The sequence below is a fragment of the Callorhinchus milii genome, unplaced genomic scaffold (assembly GCF_018977255.1).
Source record: "Callorhinchus milii isolate IMCB2004 unplaced genomic scaffold, IMCB_Cmil_1.0 Scaffold17, whole genome shotgun sequence".
NCBI classification, from domain to species: domain Eukaryota; kingdom Metazoa; phylum Chordata; class Chondrichthyes; order Chimaeriformes; family Callorhinchidae; genus Callorhinchus; species Callorhinchus milii.
In genome coordinates this window covers 8,387,905-8,398,892 of record NW_024704758.1, presented here as the reverse complement: position 1 = coordinate 8,398,892, position 10,988 = coordinate 8,387,905, and the positions used below count along the sequence as shown (strand labels likewise).

Sequence of the window (10,988 nt, the reverse complement as noted above, 5' to 3'; positions counted from 1 at the left end):
GGGGGTGGGAATATGACCAAAAGGCACGATCGCAGAGGAAGTTACGGTCGAAGAAGGTCTTGAGACGGGCCCTTAAGGAGGCAAGGCAGGGGCCAGGCAAGGAAACTCCAGGGGGGATGATGATGGGCAGTGATGAGGGCAGGAAGGCTGAAGGAGAGGAGCGAGCGAGGGCGGGGTCGTGGAGCAAGCGAGTGCCCGCCGGGCGGAGGGTTGGTGAAGGTTTAGTGGGTCGCAGAGATGGGGAGGGGCAAGATAGACCCTGGGGGGCTTGAACGGTGAGGATCTTGAACTCGATCCCCTCCTGTGGGGACGGGAAGCCCTGCGAAGACGGGCGAGGGGGACGGGGGCGGCGGACGAGGGGAAAGAGGCGGCGGTAACGGCCGTGGAGGCGGCGAGCGGTGCTGTCGGCGGAATCCGGGGACAATCATCCTTTTTTTTTTCCCAAAAGAAAAACCCAATAACACCGATAACGACGACGACCATAATAACAACAACAACAACAACAACAACAACGCTAATAAAACTCGGGTCACTTCGCTCCGCGGCTGTTGGCGGAGCCGCGTCACTGCTGCCGCCTTTCGCCCACAGACTACGCAGTCGATTCGCTTTGCGGCCTATCCCGTGAAGCGCTTTGAGACGTCTCCACGACGCCGCCATTGTGGTGGTGGTGGTTGTTGTTGTTGTTAGCACAAGTGCGGGGGGAGGGGTGTCACCGCGTCTGTCGTCACCGCGCCGCGCCGACGTCATGACGGTCAGCCGTCACGCCGTCACTACGTCACGGCGCGCCCGGCCAATGAGCGTGCGACGGGGCGTGGCCGGGCTGCGGCGGCGGTTGGGCGGGTGGTGGGGGGGGGGAGAGGAAGACAGCGACATGGCGGCCACGACTATCGCCACCCAGAGAGGCCCGGTAAGAGAGACACTATCCCGGGGGCGGTGGGGGGAAGAGGCCCCACACACACACGGACACACACTCCCCCCACCCCCACCGTCAGAGCCACCGGCACATCCCCGCCAGTCAGGCCCGGGGACTCGCCCCTGTCTGTCAGTCTCTCGGTGCTCGGCCCATTTACGCAGCTGGTGTCACCTTCCCCCCCCACCCTCCCTCCCCCCCCCCAACCCCTCCTCCCCCCCAACCCCTCCCTCCCTCCCCCCCTCCAATCTGCCCTTATTTTTATTTCTGATTGTTTTTCTACATTACCTCTTTTAAACCCCTCCTCCTCCCCCCAAAAAAACACACCAAACCGCCTCTGCCTCACACCCACACACAGAGGACCTTGTCCCCTCGGGTCAAGTCCCCTTTGACAAGGCGTTTGGTGTTGGGCTCCTGTTTGTAAACACTTTGTGACAGAGAGAGAGTGAGTGAATGGGAGACTTTGCTGTCTCTCTCTCTCTCTCTCCTCCCCCCACACACACACAACCGTCACCCCACCCCCCCCCCCCCGACACGCCTGACCAGCCCGGTGTCGAAATCCATCGGAATCCTCCCCCACAGCCTTAAAGGATTTAAACCTTCCTGAGTCACTTCCTCGGACCGCAGCGGGGATTTTCCTCCTCCCTTTTCCACCTTGCAGCGAGCAATGTTGATGATGACGGCGACGACGACGACGATGATAGTAATAATCTTGCATTTGACGTAGCGCCTTATCACGGCGTTGAGACGTCTCAAGGCGCTTCACGGAATATACTGTAAAGTGAATTGATTGTCCGTTTTGAAGCTAAATCAATACGTGCCAACGTATAGGCAGCGTGAACAATAACACACCAATATATAGTTCTGTGCACTCACCGCATGCATCAAGATCTGGTTCAAAAGTGTTCAATTTTCCTTTTTTTAAAAAAAAATCTAATAGATGAACAGCACTATTTCCATACCCCTTTCTGGGGCGAAAACAGTTAGAAACATAGAAACAGGAGTTGGCCCTTCAGCCCATCGAGCCTGTTCCGCCATTCCATAAGATCGTGGCTGATCTGTACTTCCAAGGCCAATTACCCCACCCTTGCCCCATATCCCTTAATATGCTGACCTGAGAAATAGCCATCCAATAGTTGTTATATTCAGTTGGGCCAACTAAACACTTTTGTTTGGTCAGCCAGGTGTCTGGCACATTCGGAAACCCATCACCACACTTAACCAAACTGAGAATTCCACGCATCCCACCTACACATGGAAATTCCAGAGATAGATTGTTCCACTGGAATGCGCACTCTCTCCTTGGAGGGACACATCCTGCTCACGGAAAGGCAAAACTACACACCTTTCCTATTCTTCCAAGTTCTCCAACCAACTTATCATAAAGCAGAATCTCTTCACGTGCATTGAGACTGACATGCATTGCAAGTGAATAATTTTGCTAGACGTGTAAAGTGATACGCAAGATTGTGTGTGATGCTAATTCAGGTACTCTCTTTGCCTATTCTATTTTAAGTCTTTGAGACGTTGAAGCGCTTTGAGATGTCTCAAAGACATCAAATGCAAGGATTAGTGTTAAGTCAGTTTGCACTTTGAAATAAAGCTAGTTTAGCAACCTTTAGCTTTTATCTTTATAGTATCTTCAAGACCTGAATGTGCACAGCAATTCTTCCCTCCCTATCTAGGAATGCTGAGAGAAATTGTAATGACCTCAGTACTGCTATAGACCAGGGATCAAAACTGCTAGTTCTGTAATAACCGAGCTTTGCATCAGCTGTACCAAAATTGGGACAAAGAGGCTTGGACAATACGAGTGATACAAACCTGTAACCAGAGAATTGGCAATGCTTGAGGCGAGAAGCAAAGAACAACATTTTAATAACAACAACAATAATAATCCTTGAATTTGATAAAGCGCCTTATTACATCGTTGAAACATCTCAAAGCGCTTCACAAATCACATTGTAAAGATATATTTTAATGTTCTTTTTTTTCAAAAATGTAAGGTGTTTGTTGGGGAGTTGCCCCAAGACTTCCTTCGGATTGTGCCAACTCAACAACAGCATCAAGTTCAACTTGATGCCCAGGCAGCGCAAGAGTTACAATATGGACCAAGCATGGCCACCATGGGGAGGCTCAGCATCACAGTTGTGCAGGTACAGTTTTTTAAAAAATCTTTCTATACTGCAAACACAGTATAGATTTGCAGATCATCAAATCCTGATCATCAACAAAGTATGTCTAACCTGGTAGATTGCTTTAAAAGTCCATGTACGTGCTTCTCTTTGTTGCTGACACAAAAAGGCTTCAGGCGAATCATTGCGCTGAAAACAAGGAGATTGTGCTCCATCCACTAATGAACTCCCAGTCAGTCGTACATTTGTTTCTTGAATAATTTGGTTTTCTTATTAAAAGTCAAATTCGGCACCTGTTTAGCCCTTCCTCTGATGCTCTGTGGTATGAATAGCTCGATAAAAGGGCTAAATGATAATCAGCCAGGTTAAGCAGACAGGTATTACTGCAGTTGTATGGAATATTTTAAGCCATTCACTTTTGAACTAGGAGAATGAGTCAACATTTTAAAGTTAAATTTACTGCTTCAGTCTGAGCCTTTAGATGACAGTGAGATGACTCAAGAGTGATGCAATATAAATACACAAAACCTACTTCACTGTTGCTGACCAAGTCCATAGAGAAAATCTACCAACTGAATATAAGAAATAACTAATTTTCAAAGCTGTAGTTTTTAATCTGGTTACACATTTCAACTATTTACTTCTAATCTTCAAGATTACTTCTCGATGCCAGATTGTATAGTTTGGGTTTAACTCACTTTTAAGTGATCACTTTTGGACGCTGCCTGGAGCCCTTCCTATGCAACAATGGCGTTTTCAAAGATATTGCAAGGTTAATCAGCATTATTCATGCCATTTTGTTCGATTATGTGTTAGATGGGTGATGCTACAGTTCAGAAATTTAGCTGAAGGGCCCAATCTCAGTATGCAGGACTCCACCAAGGTTAAGAATGAGTGAGGGCAAGGTAAAGGCACAGGGGATCCTAAATTTGCATTTTAAAAGTCAGAAAATTATGGGAAAGAATGACTAAATAGGTAAGGATTTCCACAATCTTGAGGTCCTGAAACAAGTAACTTAAGATTTAGAAAGATGTCTTTGTTCTTAGACATGTCGTATCATTATTAATCCTTTCTTTAAAAACTAGTCAATTAATAGTTCAAGAACAGACATTTTGTGTGGTTCCATCACAAATTGTAACTCCCAGTTGCTTCTGGCAGACAAAGTATAAACAAGGCAACAATAAATCTGTAAAATTTATAATTCTGTAAAATCGAATAGAATCTTCAGTTCACTACCTCCCTCCCATAAAAACAGGTTTAGTTATTTTTATAATTGTTTCTCCAGATGGTGCATTATTTCCATCCACCAGATGCCCTCCAATATCTTTCCTACAACAGATTTCAGATTCACCAGCTTATAGCTACCCAGGTTTTCTTTTTTTTTGCCTCAATTCTTAGGTATCAGTCCCATTATCAATGAATCCCTAAAATATACCTGCCCGAACAATAAATAACAGACATATTTCACTAGCTACTTAAGAATCACTGTGTACATTTAATATGTGCCTGGCTGCCTTAACCCTTGTTTAATTTATTTAGCCTGACAGTCATCTCTAACTAAATGTTCTCAACACTGACCAAATGTTATACAAAGTTTATCTTTGCATGTTGTCAAGTCCTTTTTAAAACCCTAATGTATAATTGGTGTAATTGTGTTCGATACAGAAGAGATACCATCTGCATGCCTGTTCTACTGATGGTTGGTTGTATTTAGGGCATTCCATTATTCCCTGCAGCAATAAAGATTTTACTTTGAAACAGACTCCACCCAGAGTTTGATGCCTTTCACTATAACTTCTACAAAGGGAAATTATTTTCACTTACAAATTTGTAAAAACAATTCTTCTCTTCATTCCTGTATGTTTAAAGGGCCACTTATTTTAAGAAAACGCTCTGCACTGTGTTCACACTTCTTCCAAAACCAAGCAACAATGGCCCAACTCTTGCTGCTTAGTATGGCACGATGGAATTTATTGTCATTCTATTTCATTCATTGCTTTTCAGCAGCTGAATTTCATTGGGAAACAATTGAGGCAAACCAGTACCTAATTGTAACTCATTAGCCACCAAATCATTACGTTTTTCAACAGCTGACGTGACTTGATCTTCTTAAAATGTCCCAAGACAAACGGTTGAATAATCTCTTGCCTTGAGATGAGATTATGACAGGAAAATCTGTGGCGAAACTACTCTTATTTTTAAGGTTGCACTGAAATGGTTTGATTCTCTTTATAAATCCTCCAGGCAAAACTCGCAAAGAACTATGGGATGACGCGTATGGACCCATATTGCAGAATACGTCTTGGGTATGCGGTGTACGAGACACCTACAGCACATAATGGAGCAAAAAACCCAAGGTGGAACAAAGTTATTCAGTGCACTGTGCCTCCTGGTGTTGATTCATTTTACTTGGAGATATTTGATGAGGTGAGGTTATGATCTGGGTTTTGTTACCATTGTACATATTACTACTTCAAATACCTTATTTCCAAACATAATTGGGTGTTACAGGAATAACTTAGGGGTTCAAAGCAAGGAAATCACTGTAAGGTGAACATGCATTGACTTGTGGAGGAAACTTGGTTTGATGATCAAAATCATCCTTTATGAAGGTTTTCATGTTATGTTATACTTAATCATTATGAAAATTTACGAGGGAGTTTTTTTGCTAATAGTAATTAACACTGTTTTTTTNATATTTACAGCGTGCTTTTTCCATGGATGATAGAATTGCCTGGACCCACATAACTATTCCAGAGTCACTAAAAGAAGGGAAGGTAGTAGATGAATGGTACAGTCTCAGTGGAAGGCAAGGTGATGACAAAGAAGGAATGATCAACCTTGTTATGTCTTATTCTGTAAGTGGAACAAGTTGTGTTTTTTATGACTTTACGAAGCTTGTTTTAGTTTGCACTTGCTTGCCAACTAAGTTGACCTCACAAGATGGATCCACAGTCCTTGTGTAGCAGTTTAGTCTTGCTCATTCCCTCTCGGGAGCCTACATAGATTAACTCCGAAGAGGAACAGACTGTTCAGGGAAGATCATCTACCTTCAGTGGTTATCATAACCCATGGCATAGAGGGAATCTCTGAAAGCACATGATGTCAAGTGCAAGGTGGCACAGTTACTGTTCCAGAACAAACACTTTACAGCCATTTGTCAAGATATTTGACAGTTTTGCTTTGTTTGCAATTCTTAGTCTCAAGTCTGACCCACAAATTTGTTATCAGTTAGTGAACTATTTCCATCTCTTGAAGACGGAAACTCGATAAAGACCTATGCTCTGTGATGAAGTACATCAAAAGATATGGCAAGATCAAGCCGTTTGGTTGAGGCCTAACAACATCACGGATCAGTTTTGATTCTTTAAACTCTGTTCCTTTTAAGACCATAATCTCATTGCTGTTTTGTCCTGTTAATTTAGTAAAATCCAGGCTACCATAGAAATATTTTAAATATATTATGTTTTATTTTCATGTGAATTGGGCTGCTTGTGATACTGTTCAAGGTTCTCATCAGAGCTTATAATTGGGCACTTTTATATTTCCTGAAGATGTTTAGGCTGCGTTTGAGTTTATTTCAAAATTATCTTCCTCCAGAAATCTTTCCTTTAATCCAGAGGCAATATGTTAAATTCTGTACAGGCTGCACTTGTGGTTGAAGCAGTCAGTACACTTCATGTGACATTGTTGAAACTTGACATTGAAATTCTGATAGCCTCAGAGTGTCTTGGTTGTCCTCTCTTTTTGTGTAATTGAATTTTTATGTTCCAACAGACATTGCCGCCAAACATGTTAGTGCAGCCACAACCAGTAGTGCTCATGCCCACTGTCTACCAGCAAGGAGTAGGATATGTGCCTATTACAGGTAGGTTTAAACCTTCTCTTTATCTTCTTTGAAGGGGTCCTCTTAGAATAGAATACTTGTCACAATTTGCTTTTCCTTTCTTCCAAACACAAAAAACTATTCACTGCTGTGCTTTTTACAACGATTGGATTGGGAAGAGGGTAAAGAGACGCTTCAGCAGAGAGTGAAATGCTGTGGTCCAAATGTTTCTGTGTTTACATATCTCTACTGTGTGTGCGTCTTAGTTATTATACAAAATATATAATATAAATATACATAAAATATATAAGATGGCAAAGCAAAATAACTTTGTATTTGTGCTGATTGTCTTCTTTCTGCACTGTATTCAGATGAAAGGTACATGAAATATTGCGTAGGCTGCTATTTCAACATTCAAGTTCAGCTTTGCTTTTCATCCTAATTTTCCTTGAAATATTTTATTCATATGAGCTACTTGTAATGTTCATTGAATTGCTTAGCATGAAAGAGTTGCTCAACAAAAGAAATATAGAAATGCAGAAAGAGCAGCCCTGAGACTAATCTCAAAATTGTATAAATTATTTCAGGTTTATGATGCTGAATTTTTAACCATTTTGAAAGGGTTTAGTACAGATGAAAGCAGAAAGGGAAATGTGCCAAAGTAGAGAGCAATTGTATTTTGCAATAACATTATGAAAATCAATCACTATATTTAATGGATGGTAGAATCGGTTTGTTTTTCTTTTGCTGGTCAACAACCAGCAGTAAAAGGTGAAACTTTGTTTTACGTACTCACGCTATGCCCACCCAATGGCCTAGCTGCAACATGTTGTTCTGCAAGGCACCAATATGGAATAATCTTCAGGATTTTACAAAGGGTTAATGTCTTTTGATTTATTAGCTCAAATCAAGTACTTTGTTATTGCTATGCTCCAGACTGGCTATAACATGCTAATAGAAGATCCTACATGCTTTTGTGTTCTACTTGCATCTGGATGATCTGTATGTGAAAGTTGAACTATTGAAAAAGAATGTTATTTTATCAATTACAGGCAAGATCTTCATTCTTTGAATGGTTTAACCACGGCATTCAAAGCTCTTTCCTTTCCTCCTCTTGTGGCATCTCTCTGCTGATGCTTATTTTCAGCCGCTATGAAATTTCACTCAGATCTAACTTGTGTTTGCGGCAGAGTGAGAAAGAGAACATCACCTCTGTACCATATCAAACAATTAAAAGGATGGTATCTCAATATTTCCAAACCTAACCTCTTTGGAGGTTGGGCTGTTCAGTTGAGGTTGAACTACGTACAAAGAATGAGGAATTTAAACAGCATTTAACCTAACATTATCTTGATCTTATTGTAAGAAACTTGTCAGTATCTATAATGCATGGAATGAGGAATTTAAACAGCATTTAACCTAACATTATCGTGATCTTATTGTAAGAAACTTGTCAGTATCTATGATGCATGGACTAAGGTGGTTGTGGCTTGTAGGAAGTCCTTAAATTTAATACAGTTTGACTTGTCAAAACTACTAATTAAGTTCAAAATGTCCTGACGTGTTATTAATGTTGCTTCTCCTTGGTGTTTTGTTGCTTTAAATTTTCTCATTACCAACTTCAGGGCTTGAGTATTTTGCTTTGGGTAAGTTTTACGGTGACATTTACTGTCTTTCCTCGCAGGCTAAATCTGCATGAACACGCATTAAATATGCATTTGCTTGTGTACTTTACAATGGCTGTTGCTTACGCATATGTCTTAAGTGTTGCAAGATATCTGCAAATAAGTTTTTCACTAATTAGTATTGGTAATGCTATTTCTGCTTTGCACACTAAGAATGTACACCATCAGCAAATAACAGTAGTACAATCAACTGGCAATGGATACAGGCTAATTAATGAATTCAAGGTTATATATGCAACATTTGTCAGTGCTCTGAGCCTTACTCTTTGATGTAAGGTAAAAACTGCACTTCTAGTGTGATGATCTGCTTTCTTAACCGAAGCATAGCCATTATAAATTTTTCAGTTCCTCATTAAAAAATGATCCTGTTCGGAAGAACATCAAAAGGCGAGATAAGACTGCCTTTGGCTCTGCACATTCCTTCCGATTGCCCACCTGACAGGTGCTGCATCAGTTGTTCTTTGTTTTCGAGTTTACTATTGAAGATATCTTATTAATTGGAAGTGTGCAGCCTATGTTTATCTTATGACGGAATATTCATTTAAGTTATTTGGTGTTTTAAGCATTAAAGTAACTACATTTTGATAAATGTTCAGTGGTAACCTACCTATATGCTGATTTCCACGTTGCTGTTTTCAAAAGTCGACTTGAACTTTAATTGGCATTTATGCTTAGTGGGCAATTTAAGATTAAGTACTTTTGGACATAGAGCTATATTGATACAATATTAGATCCTCTCACTTCCTTGCTTTACATTTCAGATTGACAGAATGAAGGATCTTTCCTAACTTTGGTGCTGACATCTAATCGTATCTTTAGAAATTATTGAAGAATATTTTTAATACTTTTGGAATCTTATCAATTTCAATATTTAATTTTTTGAAAATCATATTGCCTTTTCAGTATAAAAGTGTACGGTAACGGTTACCAATAAACACCTCAGATACAAAATTTTGAAAACCCTAATATTTCTTCCTTATGGGTTTAAACACTATATGGATGTATTGTACTTGTCTGAACCGCCTGTAAGCTGCTACTGTTCACCTGCATCCAATATTTGATTCATAGTAATTTTACAAATAGTCTTTGCTAGTATTACTGCCCAAAATGTCAGTGCAAGAAATATTAAACAACAAAGATAGTTAAAAATACAAAATCTTATTTCTGTAAATCTGCTTATTTCGTATGTGGGGCAGGTTCAGACTCAAATGCGCTGCTGAATTCCAGTCTGCTTTGTTTTTCTAGCAAAAGAATCTTGGAAAACTAATATCCATGGTTAGTTTAAATTTGAGGGCACATAGTCCCACAAGAATACAGTGACAAAGTAACAGTGGATATTAACCAGCCCACAGCAAATATTGCACTTGTTTTTCTTGTAGTAGAAAACCTGATCCAGTTTGTTGTCTAATAAACTAACTATATTTTCCCCCCTCACTATTCAGCACATTGTAAGTACTTTATGAAAGATCATTGCTTATAGCTTGACAATTGCATGCTGAAACATTTCCCATATCATTGCTTTTTCATAACTAGGACATTGATTATGTTTACTCCTATGTCTTGATTGGCTTGTAAATGTCACTGTAATAAATATATCTTTTACATATCTGCATTTAACAGGAGTGCCAACAGTCTACACACAAGGAATGATACCGGTTGCAGCACCAAACCAAGTATCTGGTCTACAAACACTTTGCAGTGAGGAGGATCTTAAATCTATCCAGGATATGTTCCCTAACATGGACAGAGAGGTGATCCGCTCAGTGCTGGAAGCACAAAGAGGCAACAAGGATGCAGCAATTAATTCTTTGCTTCAGATAAATGAAGAATCCTAGGAGGATGTGCAACCACTGATGTACACATTGCCAAGGCCTCATAATAATCAACCTATTTCTGCATCAAAGACTTTGAGCTCTTGCTGCTGCAGCTGTTTCATGTTTAAGAATGCATGTGTCAGTTAAATAGTACATTGTATAAGGTTTGTAACTATTAAAAAGCATTCCATATCTGTGTGTGTGTTTGAGTTCAGCCTGTTAAAAGTATCTTCACTTGCATTGTGGATGGTAATAATATACCCAGAATTTTCCTGCTATGAGCTTAGTTAACCCAACTCTGTTTTGAAGTATGTTTGTCTTGCAATATTCAGTGAAGATTGTCCACCAGTCAAGTGCTTTATCCCATTGCCCTTTGTTAAAAAGATATATTATTAATTGGAGATATGCAGTTTGCTTCTATCTTACACATTGAGATTATTTGTATTGAAGCATTAAGCAGCTGTTATGTCCAATTTACAATTATAAAACCCAAATAATGTGGTATTCCAATAATGCACTATGAGGAATATTTAGTATTGCATTCTAAAAGTACTATTTAAGAATCGATGTTCTGAATGGGCACCTTTAATAAATTGTGCAACCTTTTGATGTGATTAA

General features: G+C 40.3%; 1 protein-coding gene across 2 annotated transcripts; it reads left to right on the top strand.

Annotated features, from left to right (window-relative positions):
- Positions 1 to 823: 823 nt before the first annotated feature.
- LOC103174941 (toll interacting protein) lies at positions 824 to 10,988 on the top strand. 2 transcript variants are annotated; one of them, XM_042341518.1, is made up of 7 exons: positions 824 to 907; positions 2,917 to 3,066; positions 5,290 to 5,472; positions 5,751 to 5,903; positions 6,823 to 6,913; positions 8,497 to 8,517; positions 10,177 to 10,988. In XM_042341518.1, exons 1-7 carry the CDS (start codon positions 872 to 874, stop codon positions 10,389 to 10,391), a joined length of 849 nt encoding a protein of 282 aa, XP_042197452.1. In that variant the 5' UTR covers positions 824 to 871; the 3' UTR covers positions 10,392 to 10,988. The 2 variants fall into 2 exon arrangements, with proteins under 2 accessions (XP_042197452.1, XP_042197453.1); XM_042341519.1 differs by lacking the exon at positions 8,497 to 8,517.